This window comes from Vulpes lagopus, chromosome 2 (genome assembly GCF_018345385.1).
Source record: "Vulpes lagopus strain Blue_001 chromosome 2, ASM1834538v1, whole genome shotgun sequence".
NCBI lineage: Eukaryota > Metazoa > Chordata > Mammalia > Carnivora > Canidae > Vulpes > Vulpes lagopus.
This window is the reverse complement of record NC_054825.1, coordinates 30,577,717-30,597,490: the sequence shown is the minus strand read 5'-3', so window position 1 is coordinate 30,597,490 and position 19,774 is coordinate 30,577,717. Positions and strand designations below refer to the sequence as shown.

General features: G+C 45.3%; 2 protein-coding genes across 4 annotated transcripts; one reads left to right on the top strand and one right to left on the bottom strand.

Annotated features, from left to right (window-relative positions):
• Positions 1–391: 391 nt before the first annotated feature.
• Positions 392–9,432, bottom strand: EXOSC1 (exosome component 1). 2 transcript variants are annotated; one of them, XM_041744459.1, is made up of 8 exons: positions 9,357–9,432; positions 9,140–9,255; positions 6,756–6,830; positions 5,486–5,574; positions 3,923–3,963; positions 3,341–3,391; positions 3,127–3,211; positions 392–2,817 (listed from the first exon to the last, which is right to left on the bottom strand). In XM_041744459.1, the coding sequence occupies exons 4-8, from the start codon at positions 5,529–5,531 to the stop codon at positions 2,711–2,713; spliced, it is 330 nt and encodes a 109-aa protein (XP_041600393.1). In that variant the 5' UTR covers positions 5,532–5,574; positions 6,756–6,830; positions 9,140–9,255; positions 9,357–9,432; the 3' UTR covers positions 392–2,710. The 2 variants fall into 2 exon arrangements, with proteins under 2 accessions (XP_041600393.1, XP_041600392.1); XM_041744458.1 differs by having other exon boundaries at positions 3,930–3,963; positions 9,357–9,426.
• Positions 9,433–9,556: 124 nt separating this feature from the next.
• Positions 9,557–19,631, top strand: ZDHHC16 (zinc finger DHHC-type palmitoyltransferase 16). 2 transcript variants are annotated; one of them, XM_041744152.1, is made up of 11 exons: positions 9,557–9,759; positions 13,801–14,048; positions 14,229–14,423; positions 14,570–14,658; positions 15,045–15,073; positions 15,635–15,768; positions 15,900–15,947; positions 16,811–16,896; positions 17,558–17,681; positions 17,888–17,958; positions 19,047–19,631. In XM_041744152.1, exons 2-11 carry the CDS (start codon positions 13,806–13,808, stop codon positions 19,159–19,161), a joined length of 1,134 nt encoding a protein of 377 aa, XP_041600086.1. In that variant the 5' UTR covers positions 9,557–9,759; positions 13,801–13,805; the 3' UTR covers positions 19,162–19,631. The 2 variants fall into 2 exon arrangements, with proteins under 2 accessions (XP_041600086.1, XP_041600087.1); XM_041744153.1 differs by lacking the exon at positions 15,900–15,947.
• The last annotated feature ends 143 nt before the right edge of the window (positions 19,632–19,774 follow it).

Below are 19,774 nucleotides of genomic sequence, written 5' to 3'. Positions count from 1 at the left end.
ACCAAAGGTTTGTAATTTTCTTTGATCAAGGCTCTTCACCCAAGTCAGACTGGATCAGCTTAGAATACTGTTCCTCTGTGTCCTGACATCACTTGAGTTTATGGCAGTCTTCACTCATTGACTGGAACTCTTACGGGCAGCAAAGTAACAAAGCTAGCATTATTTACCAATACCACTAGAAGGCCAACAACCACTATCTCTTCAAGACTACTTAGCTAGGGTAGTGCATCATAATTATCTTGGGGGGGGGGGGGACCTTCATAGGTAATTTTGAAGTTCATCTAACAGACTGAGAATCACTATTCTAAGGCACAGAAACAATATCCTCCTTGTCTCTAGAACCAGTTGTAGATTAGCACGTATACTCACTAAACATCACTGGGCACAATTGTTCAGTCAGCTATGAGAACATTAAAAAATTTTTTTATTGTGCTTTTGCTATATTTTAGTCACAATACCAGGTACTGAAGATTCAAAGACAGAATCCTGCCCTAAAAGCTCAGGCAAGTAGGGGAGACAGGCATATAAATTTACTTGCAATACCAGTATCAATGGTTAATGGAGAAAATCTAACCTGCTCTGCAGTAGATCAGAAAGTGCTATTATCCAGCTGTTTCAAATGCTCTTTATGACACTTTATTATAACTTATATTTACGTATCACCTGTCTTTCCCCCAGTAGAATGTAATCTCTACAAGGAAAGGGTTCTATCATGTTTACTGCTTTAACTCCTACTTCCTGGAAAAGTGGTGGGCACAGTAGTTGCTCAATGTATATTTATTGAATGAATGATGTCCCAACAAGCACTCATAATTAATGAGCCATTGTCAATTTGGAGAGCCTCTAATTGCATGCCCAAGGTTCTAGTCAATACTTGGAAAAAGGAGGCACCATGGTGCAAAAGAAAGAATTTGGGTTTTACAGTAAGACAAACCTAGGTTTGAATAATGCTTTGCCGCTTGATGTCTATGTGACTTAGAGCAAGTTAATTTTTCTAAGCCTTAGTTTACCTCTCTGTAAAAGATAGAAATGACTAGTACATTTCAGAGTTACTGGGAAGTTCAGAGATAGAGTAAGTTAAAATGGCTAACACTGTAGAGAGAATCAGGTGGTAGCATCTTTCTGCAAGGCAACATGGGAAAAATCTAACCAGAATTTAAAATGTACACATTCTTTGACCCGGCATTCCACTTCTAGGAATCTTTTGCCACAGAATCCTAGGCAGGCACAACTATATACAGTATAGGAGTTTTCTCTGCAGCATTGTCTATCAAAGAAAAATCTGTAAAGTTTAAAACATCAGGGGACTGCCTGGAATTTAACATACTTGATAGAAGGCAACAGGATCTATAATAACAACAGTAACATGTAACGATATTGGCATGTACTATAACTTATGCATTTCTTCCTCACAATAACCCTAAGATCATACTATTCCAGACAAGGAAACAGACTTACAAGAAACAAAGTTAACTTGCACTACTATCAATGGCAACATCCTGATTGTTTAGGTATACTGTAATTTGCACAATGTCACCATTGGGAAAAAATGGGCAAAGTGTATAAGGAATCTATTATTTCTTAAAACTGTATGGGGAGCTACAATGATCCCAATCCTATTTTCTATTAAAAAAAAAACAAAAACCAAAAAACCCAACCTAACCTATTCAAGGCTAGCAGCTAGAGGATATGAACCTAGGCAGGTAGACTCCAGAGTTTACCTGTAACCACTGTCAATACACATAAAAGATACAGGCTCTTTGAAAAACATCTCAAGAACTGACCTCTAATTCTTTCCTTCCATTCCTTCTGCAGCTTCTCCATGCTTAACCCTCATCTCATCCCTTCCTCATCCCCAAACTTGTGTATTCATTCTTGCTTCTATACTTTGCTCAGGCTTCACTGTCTGCCTTGCATATCCTTCATTCCATTTATCTAAGTTCTTCAGTTCCTTTTGCTTCACATCACGGATCCTTCTTGGTCACCTCACATGACAGTGCTCTGTCCCTCTTTTCAATTCAGATTTAAACATTTCTTAGGGTACCCACTAAATCAGTAATACTATGTTCGTTCAATTAATTGCTTTCAAACTACTTGCATGTACCCTGAATCACCATGTGTTATGTAATTCTCACTAAATTGTAATCTGTTTAAATGAGATGTATATAAAGTGCTTCACCCAGTGCCTGGCACATAGAAAGTACTCAGTAAGTGGAAGTGCTTGAAAGTGAACATAAAAAGTATAAAAAAGATTGGAGATTAGGCTTTTCCAGAGAAAGCAAGCACTTGACATGTAAGTTAATGGGTGCAACCAGGCAAACCCCAGCTTTAAATGTCATGATGCTTTTTAGATTCCCTTCCCTACTCAAGACAACAGAAGCCATAAAATCCTTTTAGTAAAAACGTTTTCTTTGTCACTGCAAAAATACGTATCTGTGAGACTGTCAGAAGGATCGGGCTACTTCCAATATTATACAGTTTGTCTGCTGGCGCCTCCAAAAAAATTCATCACTCGAGAATGAAATCCACCGAAAGGTTCATAAGAAAAATGTTCCACCTACAGTATAAGTTGCTGGCAGATTTTTCTAAAGGTGGTTATTAGCCAACCACAGGTGTTTGAATAAAGACAACGGCATCTTGATGTTGGGTTCATATATATATGTACTCTTAGAAACGGCTTACCCCTCTCCATGGGGTAAAATGTAGCTTCTTAGGTCTGTAAGAATTCAGGCTGTACTCTGGCCACTTTCCGGAATTCTTTAGTGTGGGTCTTAGGGCACTGCATCTCACACCAGCTAATGGGAACCATCTGGACACCTGGAAGGGAAGAGCTAGTGTTGGAGATGGGACCCCAAATGTTTACTAAGACCCTTCCCTTTTCAGCTGGTTATGACCTGAAGTGTCATCAAACTACCTAGTGAACCTCACCTCATACAGAAAAAACCTTATGCAGTGAATCCCCCCTTACAGTTATATAAGGAGAATCATTCTAATCTCAGTAGTAAGTGATTGACACTCATACTGCTGTCTAGATTTAAAACCAGTGTAACGAGAGAAAACAGTGAATTAATCCCAAACTGTAGCTCCCAGGGAAAGAGAAGCATGTGGATGTATGGACCTACTCACCCGATTCACTGTGGGCCACCACCACCCCAAGTTCATTCTCAGCAGTGGTCAGGAGGTAGTTCGATTGTGCATCACCCAGAGAGATCTAGTCACACAATACTGGTGAAGGAAAACAATGGGTGATAAGTCTTCCCTCCCATAGCCACTTGAGTTGTTTTTCTACTTCTATTTCTTGTTTTGACAAAGGACCACAAACTGCTGGAATAAAGGATACCACTTTGGCCAAGACAATGTCACCAGGGCGGAAACTCTTATAAATCTCAACCTGTAAAGAAAGAACAGGAATGTTAAGTGAAAGCTCTAAATCAGATCTACATGAAACTATTTGCCCCTCTGGTAGAACCAGTGTACTTTTTAACTCCACAGGGTGGAAGTCATCGTTAGTGAAGCCAATCAACAACTTTTATTGCTTTTACATCATATAAATGAAAGATTTTTATTTATTTTTTTAAATGAAAGATTTTTAATTCAATAAACCTGGTAATGGATCTGACTTAGACAAAAGTTACTACAGTTGGCTCTCAATCCAAAGTAAATCTGAGGGAATAGCAAAGAATAGACACCTGGCTTCAAAGGCAAGGAGTAAAGTAGTCCCCTTCTGCTCAATAGAGCAAATAAAAAATCCTAAGGAAAGGAAAAGGACAGTGAGGTGAATTCCACACTTTCCAGTAGGAAACACCTTAAAATTCCTTGGACCTTTGGATCCACATTCCCACAGATGTTTGAAATTCCTTGGAGTAATTTAAAAGGATCGAGATTCCTAAAGCCATAAGGGAAAAAAAAAAAAAGAACCAACCAACAACCTTGTCTTTTTCAGTAGCTCGGACATCTTCCTTGCTATAAAAAAGAATTAACAAAAGATTAATTATCTGTGAGAAAGAATTATCCTGCAGAATCATAGCAGAGAGCTACAAGAGTAGAGAGAACAAATCATAATTGGGACCCAAAGGCCACCCAGAAGTGGGGTGGAGAAGCATTCCAAGTCCTCACCTGGAGGAGAAAACCACATTCCCATTCTTGGGTCACACTGAGCAGCAGTATCAATACCTTTGACTAGAGAAAAGCAGATCAGATTTGGCAGGAAAGAATAAGGAACTTTGCTGCCTTAGGAAGGCTTGAACAGAAGCACTATAGAACCAACATGGGATCCTGAGGGTGGAAAGGGCCTTAGAAGCTATATCTAGCTCACAAGAATTGTCTCTTCTTAAAAAACCTACAGGAAAAAACAAAACCCTACCATTTCACTCACCTTTTTAAAAATATATTTTATTTTTTTAAGATTTATTTATCTTACAGAGAGAGAAAAAGAGTGCATATGCCATGAGTGGGGGGGGGGGGGAGTGTGCACCCTATTTTACAGAGGGAGAGAATCTCAAGCAGACCCCTCACTGAGTGCAGAGCCAGACACGAGGCTTGATCTGACGACAGCTTATGAGATCATGATCTGAGTTGAGATCACAAGTCGGTCGCTCAACAAACTGAGCCACTTAGGCACCTCTAAGATTCTATTTTTAAGTAATCTCTATACCCAACATGGGGCCTGAACTCAAAACACCGAGATCAAGAATTACATGCTTTACTGACTGAGCCAGACAGGTGCCCCTCACCCACTAACCTTTTTTTTTTTTTTTAAGATTTTATTTATTTATTCATAGAGACAGAGAGAGAGAGAGAGAGGCAGAGACTCAGTCAGAGGGAGAAGCAGGCTCCATGCAGAGAGCCTGACATGGGACTTGATCCAGGGTCTCCAGGATCACACCCTGGGCTGCAGGCGGCACTAAACCGCTGCGCCACGGGGGCTGCCCACCCACTAACCTTTTAAAAGTCTTTCAATCCTTAGATTTAAACTATATTAAATACAAAAAAAGAAGATATTTCTTAAGATGCCTTTAACTTTTTTTTTTTTTAAAGATTTTATTTATTCATGAGAGATACAGAAAGAGGCAGAGACATTGGCAGAGGGAGAAGCAGGCTCCCTGCAGGGAGCCCGGTGCAGGACTCAATCCCAGGACCCCGGGGATCACGACCCGAGCCAAAGGCAGACACTCAACCACTGAGCTACCCAGGTGCCCCTAATTTGTTCCATATGAACATCCTGAAACACTAGTTTCCAGCTTAGCTCAATTCTTTTCATTTTACTTTAAAGCCCAATCTTGTCAATATTTTCCTTTTGTCCTAGCTCATACATTATAACATTTCCTTTGGACACTACCTGAACAGAATCAAAGAACAAAGAGGAGAGAGAGAGAGAGGCAGGTAGATATAGGAACTGTAATTGTTCCTAAAAATTTCAATCCCTGTTCTATTCTAATCTCATTCCAGGTGCTGATGCAAATGCAAAACCATGAATACTTCTTACCGGATAGTTCCTCGAAAAGAGTTCTTAAGTGGTGTGGACCCCACATATAGGATGTGCACTTTGGCAAAGCGTGAATTGATGCTAGAGACCTGTGGAACAGAGAAAAGATCAGCATTAGAGTAGTAGCAGTTGTCAGTTCAAGGAGGCAGCAAGAAAGGAATTACCAGTGTTTTAGTCCAAGCAATCCTACTAATTGTAGAATTTAAAACAAGTTAACTCCTACTTAATTCTGCATAAATGATATATGTCAAATGGAATGAGTCACTCAGGCCACCTAATAAAGTTACTGTGGGCATCCAATGAAATAATATGGAATATATCTTGAAAAATACAGAAGCCTAACAAAAACAGGGCATTACAGCAAATCTAGACCTTTAACTGATCTTACCAAGAGCCTGGTACAGTGGACAGAATTTAAGTGTACATTTCAGTTACTGTATAATATTTGGATCACTGCCTCTTCAGTTATTTTAAGAATAACACATCGATTTTCTGCTGGAACAATTTATAAACCTCAACTAAGAACTACAAGTTGATTTAATTTAACATGGGGGTAGGCAGAGAGTAAGGATGTCTTTTAGTTACTGATCAGTATAGCATTAATTTGTATTTCCCCTGAAACACCTCAAATGATGAAATTTATTTTTAAAAAAGACTTTATTTATTTGAGAGAAAGAAAGAGACACAGCATGAGTGGAGAGAAGGGGCAGAGGGAGACAGAAAAGCAGACTCCCTGCTGAGCAGGGAGCCTGATGCAGGGCTGGATCCTAGGATCACCACCTGAGCCGAAGGCAGACATTTAACTGACTGAACCACCCAGGTGCCCTAAAAGATGAAATTTAATAGGTCTTTATAAGGTCTTTTGCTTCTCCCCAGACTAAAATAGCTTCTAAATGTTAAAAATAGGCTTTCTTCTTACCCTTTGGCACCTGTTTCCCAAACTGCATACTCAGGGAATCAGCTCAGTGAAAGAGCTATGCATGCTTGAACTTGGCTGCCTGGATCACTATCCCAGAACTTTTTAGGCCGGCACAGTCCAGTAACACTGGGATGATTAAAATGTTCTGTGCTGGCCAACAAGGCAGCTGTTAACTATATGTGAGCACTTGGAATGTAGCTAGTGAGATGGAGGAAATGAACTTTCAATTTTAATTCATTTCAATTAAATGGCCACATATGGCTAGTGACTACCACATAAGAGCACTTCCACAATGATCATGATTTCACCATTGAACAGGTGTCCTAAGCAGGGAGGTTAAGACCTACTTACCTTACAGGTTACAATAGTCCCCACATCTGGTAGTAATTGAGATTCTGTTTCTCTCATCACAGAAATCACAGGAAGCTATAGACAGAACAATAAAATGTGAGATCCTGACTAAGTCTTCCATAAAGATATCTGTGGCTTAAGAATAATGTAGGAATGCTTTGGTCCACAGCTGAGATCACAAGCACAGATGGACTACAGACTCATATGTGCCCAGGGTAGATAGTCTTAGAAATTTAAGGCAATAGGAAGGTCAAGGGGCCATTTTTCAAAAGAAAGATGCTACTAGAAGACATAATCTAATCATTTCAGGACAGTTCTAACAAGTTTTTTTTGTGATTTTCTTGGAATTTCTTGTTATATAACGAATTGTGGATAACTTGACTCTTCTCTTCAAAGTTCTACTACTTCCTTCTGATTTTCACTCTATTGTACTGGGTAGAATTTCCAAATAAATATTATATAATAATGGCCATACTTTATTTTTTCTATTTTAAGGGAATACTTATAGTTTTCCCTTTGAACATGGCATTGGCTATTGGTATAAAATATGTATTTTTTAAAGATTTATTTCAGAGAGAGAGAGAAAGCATGCGCAAGTGGGGAGAGGGGTGGAAGGAGAGGGAAGGAGAGAATCTCAAGCAGATTCCCCACGGGGGAGGGAGGGGCACTGACACCGGGCTTGATGCCAGGACCCTGAGATCATGACCGGAGCTGATATCTGGAGTCGGACGCTCAACCAACTGAGCCACCCAGGCACCCCAAGACATATTTTGAACCTCATCTTTTACTTGACTCTTCCTTGTTTCCTATGCTTCAGTTTTCAGACCTTCTTTCAGTTTCACTTACGCACTAAACATGTTCCCATCTCAGGATTTGTGTTCAACCTGTTCTTTCTCCCAGGACTGTGCTCTCCACTCAACTCTCCCCACCCCCCCAACTCTTATTTATCCTTTAGATTCAGGTTAAACATCACTTCTATCAACTACAATGGATTTGTCCTTTACATGTTCTCATGGTAACCTGTAATATTCTTTCAAAAACAGTCATGACTTTTGTAGCCATAAACCAATTTTAGCATTTACTTGTTTATTTTATTTTTTTTTAATTTTTCTTTATTTATGATAGTCACACAGAGAGAGAGGGAGAGAGGCAGAGACACAGGCAGAGGGAGAAGCAGGCTCCATGCCCCGGGTACCCGACGTGGGACTCGATCCCGGGTCTCCAGGATCGCACCCTGGGCCAAAGGCAGGCGCCAAACCGCTGCGCCACCCAGGGATCCCCCATTTACTTGTTTATAATTTATGTCTGTGTCCCTTGGTAGCAGGGTTCATGTGTATTTGGCTCACTACCATATCTCTAGAGGTAAAGATTGTGCCTGGCACATGAAAATGCTCAATAGGTATCTATTTCTATGAAACGAACAAACTTAGAACTGTTACAGTCTTAAAATTGATTAAAAAGTCTTTCATTTTACATCTGAGCAAAAACTAAAACCAGAGAGATCAAGTTTCTAACCTAAAGCAGAAACAAGGTCTAGTTAGCCAGTACCTATATGTTCTAATTCTGAATTCTCTATTAATGCTTCCTGTCTTTAAGGGGGTCCTTCAAAGACTGTTTATCCGATCCTGGGCTAATCGTGGATCAGTGTTAGGCATTCAACATTTATTGAGCATAGGCTGCTGTGCTCAGCACTAAAGGTATGGTGGCAAGGTTTGTTTTTGTGGAACTTAGAGTCTAATAAGGGAAGAGTCTAGGAGGAACAGGTAACCGAATGCTTAATTTTATGCAAAGAAGAGCACACAGGAAACAAATTTAGTTCTTTGTGAGAGTTTAACAAAACAAAAAATAAAAGCTCACAAAACTCCTTTCCCTGACTAGCGGGTCTAGGAGGGCTACTCTGATAAAAGTGACACTAGAGAGGCTATCTGAAAAGTAGGTGGGAATTAAACAGGCTAAGGAGGAGATGGGCGCGTGACAAACAGCGTGTGTTCATCGGTTCTGTAGCAGAAGAGAGCTTACCCCGCCAGCGACAAAGAAGCCTGTGTGACTAGACTGCAGAGTGGGGTGGGAATAGCGGAGCAAGATGAAACCAGAAAGGTAGGCGACATTCGGACAAGATTCAGCTCACTGCAGGCGGAACCCGCCTCTGCTCGTCCCCTAACTTCCTTCCCCGAATGTCAGCAATAGAATCAAGCGGGACCACATCTGGCCCGTGGTGGCGAAGTGCCCGGCAGTGGAGACCTCAGCGGGAAGAAACTCGGAGACCAGCTGTTCTGCTGAGGTCCTAAAGACGCGTCCGCAGTGCCCTTTCCTATCGACCGCGAAATCAAAAGCAGCCTAAAAGAAAAGCAGAGAAGGAGGAAATGGGAAGCAGCCCCCTTTACCGCGCCATTCTCGCTGCTCTTCGTCAGGCAGCCAGCAAGCGACGAAAAGATGTAGCCGTGGCGAGTGTAAGTGCCGCTGCCCGGGCTGCCCTCCTCCAAGTTACACAGACGTTCGCCTGAAGAGAAACGCTGCATCAGTCATGGGTCTTCAGAGGGTGTTGGTCATCCAGCCTTCCTGCCTCCCATCCAGAATTCGCTTCGGTCCCCGCACACTTACCCGGGATGCAGTACCTCACGGGTGGCGCCATGACTGCCACTGGAGGGAAACGAAGTCGGCTTCTCATTGGCCAAAGTTCAGGAGCAGTTCTGCAGTAAGAAACGCGCCAATTGGTGCGAATTATCACGTGGTCTTCGGGAGCACCTCCTCCGTCAAATTTTATTTCCCAGGTTGCTCCGGGACCAGAGCGGGGGCGGGGCTCCGGAACGCCTGCGCTTGCGCCTGTGGTCCAGGATGGGCTGGCAGCGGGTCCCAGTCTGCAGGCTGGTTCTTCGGGTGGCCGGCGATGGTTGGTTGGACTGAGACCGGCCCGGCCGGGTTGCAGAGCTGGAGGGGGTGGCAGTGAGCGGCGGCGGAGGCTGCGGGGTTCCATTTGGCTGACTGGGGAGTCGGCAGGCGGCAGGTAAGAGCGGAGCCGCGGCCTTTGCTCCCCAGTCCTGCCCTTTTTTGTAGGGTCGGGGCCTGTTTGGGCCCTTTTCGTGAGCTCAGGTTCCTGTTCTCTCGTTGTCGCGCCCTGCACGGCCGTGCCCTGCACAAGCCTGGGGGAGTGCACTCTCGGGGCAGCTGTAACGCGCGGAGCTGGAAGGAGGTTTGCCAACCCAACTTGCCCATTGTAGAGATTTGGAAACTCAGATCCAGAGACAGGATTTGACTTGTCCAGTGGCTCAAAGACAGTTCAAGGTATAGCCCAAACCGGAACCCAAGTTTTTTTTTTTTGTTGTTGTTTTTTTTTTTACTTCTTCGATCGTACTTTGACCACACCACCCCCATTCAGAAATAAAGCCTTTTCCGGATTTTTGTGACTGCAGCTTCAGATCTTGCAGTCGGATCCTCTCAAGCGGAGCTCAGGTCGTGTGGGCCCATTCATAACTTTTTCTTTTTCAAGCATGCTAGTCCGGAAGGGAAGTCTGCACGTGATTAGAATGCTGCTCTTACCGATGAGTGACAGCTACTGCTTAAGATAGGCAGACATCCTGAGAACAGCATCTTTGTCCATATGAGATTTGCTACGACTTTCATCTTAGTTTCTCTTGCCCTCTGGTGACTTTGGCATATGTCCCTCCCTGTGCAAACCCTCCAGCCCTCACCAATCCAGTTTTCCCTAGGAAAACAGATGGTGACTTAGAGCCTTGGAAAGAGGGGAGTGCTGTGGCCTTCAATCCCATATAATATGGTGGCATATGTCACTATGGCCTGTGGTTGCTACTGAGGGATTAGTGCTAAAGGCTTGTGCTTGGGGTGATAGTGAAGCTCTGCTTTGCCCTGATTCTCCATTCCCCACCCCAACACACATACACAATTTTTTTTTTTTTTTGAGTTCTGCTTTAACTCAATTTCCTGAGAAATCAGGGACTCTATGTTCAAGTGTGGTCCCATGGACCACAATATCTCTTCCCTGGCATCCCCATGCCCCCTAAACCCCACTAACTGAGTTGTGAGGGGGTTGGCTTCAGACTCTTTACTCAAATCTAATGTGTAGCTCTGCATCAGCAAGCTTTCAGTTTATGTTTTGGTTGATTTCTGGTTGGACTTGTTATAAAAAATCCTTTCTAGTTCTTAAGTGCTATGATTCTAACAATGGTTTTTATTTCCTTTTTTACTGACCAAAAGAATGATAGCATCATATACTAAATAAGCGTTATCACATTGGCAGGAGTGCACTTGCTATTATTTGCAGTACAGATGTCTGACCAGCCTTACCACTTCTGCATCCTCCATTCTTTCAAAAAGTATTTATTGAGCCCTTCTATGAACCAGATATCGTGCTAAGCATTTTGTAAACATTTCATTTCTACCTTAGCCAAGTGTATATGTAAAACGATAAAGGGTTACAGCTGAAAGGGACATTTAACCCTACCCTGTATTTGAATGAGAACACAAGGAGATTGAGGTCCAGCACTTTTGGGTGATTTGCCCAAGGTCGTAGAACTACGTAAGGACAGAATGGAACCCTAAGTAGTCAAGTTTATAGGGTAGATGAGAGTTAGTAAGTCTAGTCCTTGAGGCAGGCATTTCCTATAGAGCTCAGGAATATCAGAGGTGGTTGACAACAATCTGAAAGGTGGAGAATCTGAAAAGGAACATTTCTGTTTTTTTGTAGACAGAAGAAATGGCATATAATTTGTGTTTATTAATGCATCTTGTTTGCAAGCTGTTGGTATAAAGAGTATTCTAGGGATCCCTGGGTGGCGCAGCGGTTTGGCGCCTGCCTTTGGCCCGGGGCGCGATCCTGGAGACCCGGGATCGAATCCCACGTCGGGCTCCCGGTGCACGGAGCCTGCTTCTCCCTCTGCCTATGTCTCTGCTTCTCTCTCTCTTACTGTGTGCCTATCATAAATAAATAAAATTAAAAAAAAAAAAAGAGTATTCTAGCAAATAAACTCTTCATTAGCCACAGTAAGGAGTGAACAGTAGTGTGGATAATGTGAGTCACTTGGATTTATTGTGGGGTAGTATGTTTGTCTCACTCTTACATTTGACTATGGCTGTACATTATTTTGAAAATTCATGCTTTCAAGCCAAATCATGGTTCCAAGCAACAGGACTCCAACTCAGAGGAAGTAGGAAGGCTGACCTTTCCTTTCCTTTCTACACTGCTTCTTAAATCTCTTAACTCCTAGGAGGTGACGGGAATGGCCAGTTTTTTTTTTTTTATCCTGATGCAGAATAGGTCCTTACTGAACTATTTCTTCTCTTTGCTGGCCTTGTCTGCTGGATTCCTTTTTGCCTTAGGTCATTAAAGGACTTGTGGAGGGATGCCTGGGTGGCTCAGCAGTTGAGTGTCTGCCTTTGGCTCAGGGCGTGATCCTGGAGTCCCACCTGGAATCGGGTCCAACATCGGGCTTCCTGCATGGAGCCTGCTTCTCCCTCCGCCTGTGTCTCTCCCTCTCTCTCTCATTAATAAGTAAATAAAATCTTTAAAAAGGGGGGGGGGTTGTGGAAGGAGGTAATGAAGTGTTTTTTTGTTTGGTTGGTTTTTTTGGAAAGACCTCTAGTGATAAGCCAGTGTGCAAGGAGAGTACCTTGCTCCAGTTACTAAACTGAAACCATCACTACAGTGGAGCAGCCTCCTCCAGTTTCTGTTGGGTTTTGAGCTGCCTGTTAAATAAGTTAGTGGAAAAAATAATTAATTAATTAATTAAGTCAGTGGAGTTGCAGAGGACATAGTAGCCCTAGAGGGAAATTAGAGAATTTCTTTTCTGATAAGAGCTTTAATCTGCAGAATTAATGAGACTAACATCGAAGGGGTCTATGACTTCTGTTCTAGATGTTGCACGGGCAGCTGATCTCCCATGGCTATTGTGTGAGGTAGAAATCACATAGAGATGAAAGTACTTGTAGAGCTGGGAAGCTTGGGGCCAAGAGCAGCAGCTGTGGAGAAGACTCATGGGTGTCCAGCTAGAACTAGGTAGGGGAGACTCATCACTGAGAGGATAGGCTCTGTGGTCTTCGTGAACAATAGTATGAAGGCCTCCCTCCTATGGCCAGTCTCTCTTACCTGTGGTGTTATTCGGCCATGAATACCTGAAGTTGTCTTGGCTTTTGTATCCTTGGGGTCAGGCTGGGACTGGAATTGGAGACAAAGCATCTTATGTCATGCAGGGTAGCTGAGGTGTCCTGACAGGAGACAGGGACTCTCATGCTACAGGTTGAGTCTGGGGTCCTATAACATCAGCCCAGAGGAAGTAGGAAAGATGAATATTGGGATGCCTGGGGTGGCTCAGGAGTTGAGCATCTGTCTTCAGCCCAGGGTGTGATCCTGGCCCAGGGATCGAGTCCCACATCGGGCTCCCTGCAAGGAGCCTGCTTTTCCCTCTGTCTGGTCTCTGCCTCTCTCATGAATAAGTAAATAAACTCTAAAAAAAAAAAAAAAAAAAAAGGAAAGATGAGTATCTTTTGCCAAGATTCAGCACCAGGGCAGATCTAGATGTAGGATCCACATGCTGTGCATTCACTCCTCCACTGGCTATTCCTTGGTGAAGAATTGTTAGGAGGTAGGTCATTGGGCTAGAGCAGGATACCCTCGGAATCCTCTGCTATGGTGGCCATGCCTACAGAGATGTGGTGGCAGGTTTGTGCATGTCAGCTGTGCTCCACCCAGTGGTCTACACAGACAACTCTAAAGACCCTGCTTTGGCTTGGAGCTGCCTTCCTCTCCCTCAGCCCTTTACTCTAGGTGTGCATCATCTTGGATTTGCTGTGCACCCAAGTGGTGCAATGTACGTAGTATTTCTGCAGGCTCAGAACCTCCAGACCCTACCCGTGTAATCTGGTTGGGACACTGGCACCACCCATTCTGCAGAGAAGTGAAGTGACCTTCCTCCTTCTCACAGCTGGTGACTGGCTCAATTGGGCCTTATTCTTAGGCCTTTGCCTTCTCCTCCCTGGTGGGATAGGGAGGGACGGGACCAGGCTGGCTCCTCACAATGATGTGCTCTTCTAGGAGCCATGCGGGGCCAGCGGAGCCTGCTGCTGGGCCCTGCCCGCCTCTGCCTGCGCCTGCTTCTGCTCCTGGGCTACAGGCGCCGCTGCCCACCTCTGCTCCGGGGCCTGGTACAGCGCTGGCGCTATGGCAAGGTCTGCCTGCGCTCCCTGCTCTACAACTCCTTTGGGGGCAGTGACACCGCTGTTGATGCTGCCTTTGAGCCTATCTACTGGCTGGTGGACAACGTGATCCGCTGGTGTGGGGTGGTGAGTGATGCCCAGGGAGCAGGAAAAGGGATGTTTTGGGGTAGCAGAAGGACATGTATCTGATGGACCCACACTGGGTTTGGGACCCACACCAGCCCCCTACCCCAGGGAAATTCCTGAGTGTACTCTTGGTATTGGCAAACTCTCACTGTGTCTCCCTGACCTCACTGGTGTTGACAGGTGTTCGTGGTGTTGGTGATTGTGCTGACCAGCTCCATCGTGGCCATCGCTTACCTGTGTGTCCTGCCTCTCATCCTCCGAACATACTCAGTGCCACGGCTCTGCTGGCACTTCTTCTACAGCCACTGGAATCTGATCCTTATCGTCTTCCATTACTACCAGGCCATCACCACTCCACCTGGATACCCACCCCAGGTGGGTCCCCACAGGGGCATTTGGAAGGATAGAACTGCAGGCTGTGGGAGCCAGGTTCAGGAGTGGGGAGGGAGAGTGCCTCAGTATCTTTTGAGGTACAGAATTGTGCTGCCACAGTGTCGTGAAGCTTTTCTCCCTTTGCACAGGGCAGGAATGATATCGCAACAGTCTCCATCTGTAAGAAGTGCATTTACCCCAAGCCGGCCCGAACACACCACTGCAGCATCTGCAATAGGTGGGTCTTGGCTTTGCTCGCTGTGAACCCCAGCTGTGGCCTGTTTGCTGAAGCCCTCGGGCAAAATTTAGACCTAAAGTTTGAGAAGACGTTTATGAAGCGCGCGTCATATACCAGGCAGTGTGCCCTCACGTCGTGACACCTGGTCCTAGGATGGTTCTGGGTTAGCCATTGTCACCATTTATGGACACTGAGCTTCAGAGAGATGAGTTAACCTTGTCCAAGATCATGTAGCCAATGAAGCAGGGCTTGAAGCAAGGCCTGGCGGTCTTCAAAGTCTGTGCCCTTTCCACCTCAGCAGGATGCTGGGCCTTGTAGGAAAGGATTGGCACTGACATCTCAAGAACCTTGACCACCGTAACAGAGCCTGTGTCCCTCCCTCACAGGTGTGTGCTGAAGATGGATCATCACTGCCGTATCCTTTTATCTTTTCTGCCTGAGGCCTCCTCCTTTAGCTCCAGAGCCCTGCACCAGGTTAAGGGCCACAACCAAGGCATCATCCCTCATCCCAACGAAGGTTCATGAGAAGTTAGTAGAAGAGGAATGGTGGAGATTGGCCATCTCCAGTGGGAAGCAGGAGGCTTACAAGCTCTATGGGACAGATCTTCTTGGAGCAGGGCATCTATTCTAAAAGTTCTTTCTTTTGTAGACTGTCATGCTAACATTTGTGGGATGGAAAGAGATGTTTGGACTTCATGTTGTCCACTGGATATTCTCTGCTTTCCCATACAAATGGCTAGGTTGAAGTATTGGTAGATTTCGTTTTGCTGAAGGATTTGTTTTCATGATTTCCCAGTGGGACTTTTGAAAGCTCTTTAAAAGCTTTAACCTCTGGAAACAGTCCCATGTTTTCTTGCCTTTGGGAAATAGTTTTTGGTGACTGGAAGCCCTGTACTTGGATGCCATTATGAAGCAGGGATGAACCAGAGAGACCTGAAGCTGTGTTTGATCTTGTCCTTAATCCTTCCCCAACCAGCCTGGCTAAACAACTGTGTGGGCCACTATAACCATCGGTACTTCTTCTCTTTCTGCTTTTTCATGACTCTGGGCTGTGTCTACTGCAGCTATGGAAGTTGGGACCTTTTCCGGGAAGCTTATGCTGCCATCGAGGTGAGCCCATAATTAGGAGCAGGGCAGCTCAGAATTTTGGGGCATGGAATCTGTCCCGAAGGAGTGGGGCTGGTAGCATCCCCATCCTAGAGGCCTGAGAGTATAACCAGTACTGTTTTCCATCCCCGTAGAAAATGAAACAGCTCGACAAGAACAAACTACAGGCGGTTGCCAACCAGGTGGGCTGACCCCACCCCACTGCCTCCTGCTGCTCAGGCCAGGGGGTATAGAGTTGCTGAGGCAGCGGGGGCCCACCTGCTAGTGGAGTAGTAGAGGCTGGCTAAGGGGCCTCTCCATACTGGATCAGGGGTGTTCTGGGAGGCTGTCTGCCATGAGTGGACTAAGTGGCCTGGGGGTAGATTCAAGTCCCTGGTTTGTGACAGTTTTGGGCTCTCTATCCCATTATCACCTTCTTTGGGCTGAGTGAGGAGGACTCTGCCTTGGTGATGGCCTGAGCAGCAAAGAGTCTGTGTTAGTCCATGTAATGGGGTTCCAGGGGACAGAGATCAGGCTGGGCCAGTCTGATCACCCTTTGTTCCTGGTCTTCCTGCATCCATTGTCAGGATCATCCCTTCTCCCGAGCCTTTTAGGACTCTTATTCTGACAGGTCTTGGGCCACAACTATACCACTTAGCTCTGCTGCCCTTTCAGCCCTTAGTGGAGCTCAGTTCTTCCTGCTTGTGCTTGCATTGTGTGTGGACCCGGTCTCCTCTCTGGAGGATTGCAGCCACATGGTGAGGGAGTTCTCATTGGGAAGTGTAGTGGCTTCCCCTGGAGCCCCATTTGTGTCGTCAAATCTGAAGGCCCAGGGTCAGCTCCTCCCATGCTTTGCCATCCTGTCCAGACCTGCTCTGCCCAGTGTGTGTTCACATGATGGTGCCCCCGGGCTTGGCCCACCCATCTGGCTGCTGCCCTAACTCCTCTGTGGCTTAACTCCCTATTTCTCATCCTGGGCTTTGGTCACTTCCCTGCCTGCAGGTGCTGGGGTTGTGATGGAGATCCAACAAAGCAAACGAACCACCTCGCTGTTCTCTTTTTCTAGACATATCACCAGACCCCACCACCCAGCTTCTCCTTCCGAGAAAGAGTGACTCACAAGAGTCTTGTCTACCTCTGGTTCCTGTGCAGGTATTGAATGATCATTTTTGGCAGTTTAAGTGGGGGGCAGCTTCAGGACCACCTTTTCCAGTGCCTGTGGGTAGGCAGGACCCATCCCTGTCCTCTGCCACTGTTCCTAGTGTGACTTAGCTTGGCAGAGAGTCAGTGCTTCATTGTCTTCAGCATCTTGGGGCAGGGAACACTGAGGATGCTAGCACTGGATGTTATGTGCCCAGGTAAGCTAAACTCCTACCTCAGAGTGGAGCCGTGCATTTTCCAGATGTGGAGAACTGAGGAGGAGAGGGTGAGCTGCTGGGTGATCATAGCTGGGAATGGGAGAGCTGCAATTGGAATTGTGTGCTCCCTGTTCCAAACCTGGTGCTTTTACTACCTGTTGCTGTTTCCTAAGGCTGGTTATTTTAGGAACTATGGGACATTTTTATTAGTAACACAGACTTGTTTCCTCACCCTTCTTTCTACGTAATTTATTCTTTGCTCAGGTTAGTGCTTTTTCATTAATGCTTTTTATGGATGTAGTGAAGCAACAACCTAGGATGTAGGCTGGGAGATAAGACTTAGGCAGAGAGGTCTCTGGTGGGTCTTTACTGCTCAGCTCAGTTTCAGATTCAGACCTACTTGTAGCAACTCCCTCCTCTAAGCTCCCCACCAATCTTGGCCCCTCTTTTCTTAGTTCTGTAGCACTTGCCTTGGGGGCCCTAACTATTTGGCACGCTGTTCTCATCAGTCGAGGTGAAACTAGTATCGAAAGGCACATCAACAAGAAGGAGAGACGTCGGCTGCAGGCCAAGGGCAGGGTGAGTAGGACTGTGGGCTTGGGGTGGAGGGTAATTAAACCTGCTGTCCCAAAAACAGAAGCCATGGGCAGGGCCAATAGGGCAGGTGTCATAAAAGGTTGGAACTTGCCTAGCTGAACTTTAGCTTAGCCAATTTGGGCTCTAAAATTAGGAGGCAGTTAAGTAAAAAGGGGGTCTGTAGAAACCTGTGTTTTTCTTGGCTCTAGGTTTTTAGGAATCATTACAACTACGGCTGCTTGGACAACTGGAAGGTATTCCTGGGAGTGGACACACGAAGGTAAAGTAAAACATCTAGATCAGTCCCATCCAATAGAACTCTTAAGGTAAACTTTCTATACCTATGCTGTACAAGACATTAGCCACTAGCCACATATGGTTGCTGAACACACTTTAAGTATAGCTGATACATCCATAAATTGAACTTTTAATTCACTAATTGAAACAGGCACATGTGACTAGTGGCTACCATAGCCATTGCAAATCTAGACTCTGGGAGTAGAAATCATTGCTCATTTGAGCCAAAGTAGCTTAAGGCCAAAACCCCTGAGGCTTATACAGGGAACCAAAACAGACTCCTGAGAAAGCTGTTAAGAAGGGACCTCTAGGTAGGATACAGTGACCACTAGCTTCCTCCCATTTGTATGGCAGTGTCTGGAGTTCAAGCCAACAATATGTGGGATTGCATTAATCTATTTGTAACATAAGTCCTAAGCCAAAAAAAAAAAAAAAAAAAAATGAAGTTAGCTCTCTAGGCCCAAGAGACAAAGGTAAATAAATCACTTTTCAAATCGCAGCTTCCAAGGACAATCATCCTGTGGTTTCACGTATATGTGGAACATAAGAAATAGTGAAAGGGACTATAAGGGAAAGGAGGAAAACTGGGGAAAAATTAGAGAGGAAGACAAACCATGAGAGACTCCTAACTCTGGGAAACAAAGGGTTATTACAGAGGGGAGGAAGTGGGGGGATGGGGTGACTAGGTGATGGACCCTAAAGAGGGCACTTGATGGGATGAATCCTGGGTGTTACACTATATGTTGACAAATAGTATTTAAGTTAAAAAAAAAAGAATGTAACTCCTAAGGCACTACTGACTAGGTGACCAGAAAGTACCCGTCCTCTTCCCCTTCCCATCCTCATTACATTCCTGCCTGTCAGTGCTTGCAGTGGTCCCTTAGAAGTTTCGCTTGAACCCTCTAAAGGCCCTCAAGGCACCAGAGGACAAACTGGACAGATCAGAACTTTTGTTACCTTTGGGATTAATGCCAAGGTAGCTTCAGGTACCTTCAATCCTTGCTGGGGACAGGATCAGGAAGGAAGACCAGGAACTCTTGGAACTCAGAGACATTCTATCTTCTCTTGTAGGCACTGGCTGACTCGGGTGCTGTTACCTTCCAGTCACCTGCCCCATGGGAATGGAATGAGCTGGGACCCCCCTCCCTGGGTGACTGCTCACTCAGCCTCTGTGATGGCGGTGTGAGCTGGATGTGTCAGCCACAACTTGAGCACCACTCTGCTTCCTGCATTGTCTCAACGGCCTCCAAGGATAGCTTCTTGGAATCCTTGGGCAAAAAGAATCAGTGGGCCTGCCTTAGAGTATCATGCAGGGACAACTCAAGGACCAGTCTCTTGGCCACTGCAGAAACAAGGCATGATGTGGAAAAATCCTAGGACTGATGTCCCTTTACTCAGCTCAGGCAAACTGAAGTTCCAGCCCCAGACTGGAGATTAGGCAGCTAGCAACCCTGCCAGGTGCTGACCCCGACCTCCTCCAGGTTCCAGCACTGGGGTTGGCCACCACCTCTTCCACTTGCTATTTGAGAAAACACCTGAACAGTAGAGCGGAGATTCTGGCTTCTCAACAGGGCAAGACACCAGGCCTACTGCTGAGGTCACTGCCACTTCTCATATGCTGCTGAAGGTGAAGAATAAAGGTATTTGATTTTTAAAGATACGTAGCTTCTCTTTGCCTTTACTAGAGGGTGGGGAAGAGAGAAATCGGGGTCAAGGCCTACTGAGTACATATTCTGGTCATGCTTCCTGTATTCTACTTAGAGGGGTGGATGCCCCAAAGAATTCTTGGCAAGTCCTTG

Coding starts and splice junctions, on each gene's coding strand:
- EXOSC1 (XM_041744458.1), bottom strand. CDS start 9,423: ATGAGAAGCCGACTTCGTTTCCCTCCAGTGGCAGTCATGGCGCCACCC. Junction 5,575..6,755: donor GGACTATTGTAACCTGTAAG/GTAAGTAGGTCT, acceptor TCTGTTCCACAG/GTCTCTAGCATCAATTCACG. Junction 2,818..3,126: donor GGTGGCCCACAGTGAATCGG/GTGAGTAGGTCC, acceptor CTTCCCTTCCAG/GTGTCCAGATGGTTCCCATT.
- ZDHHC16 (XM_041744152.1), top strand. CDS start 13,806: ATGCGGGGCCAGCGGAGCCTGCTGCTGGGCCCTGCCCGCCTCTGCCTG. Junction 14,424..14,569: donor CACCTGGATACCCACCCCAG/GTGGGTCCCCAC, acceptor CCCTTTGCACAG/GGCAGGAATGATATCGCAAC. Junction 15,769..15,899: donor AAGCTTATGCTGCCATCGAG/GTGAGCCCATAA, acceptor CCATCCCCGTAG/AAAATGAAACAGCTCGACAA.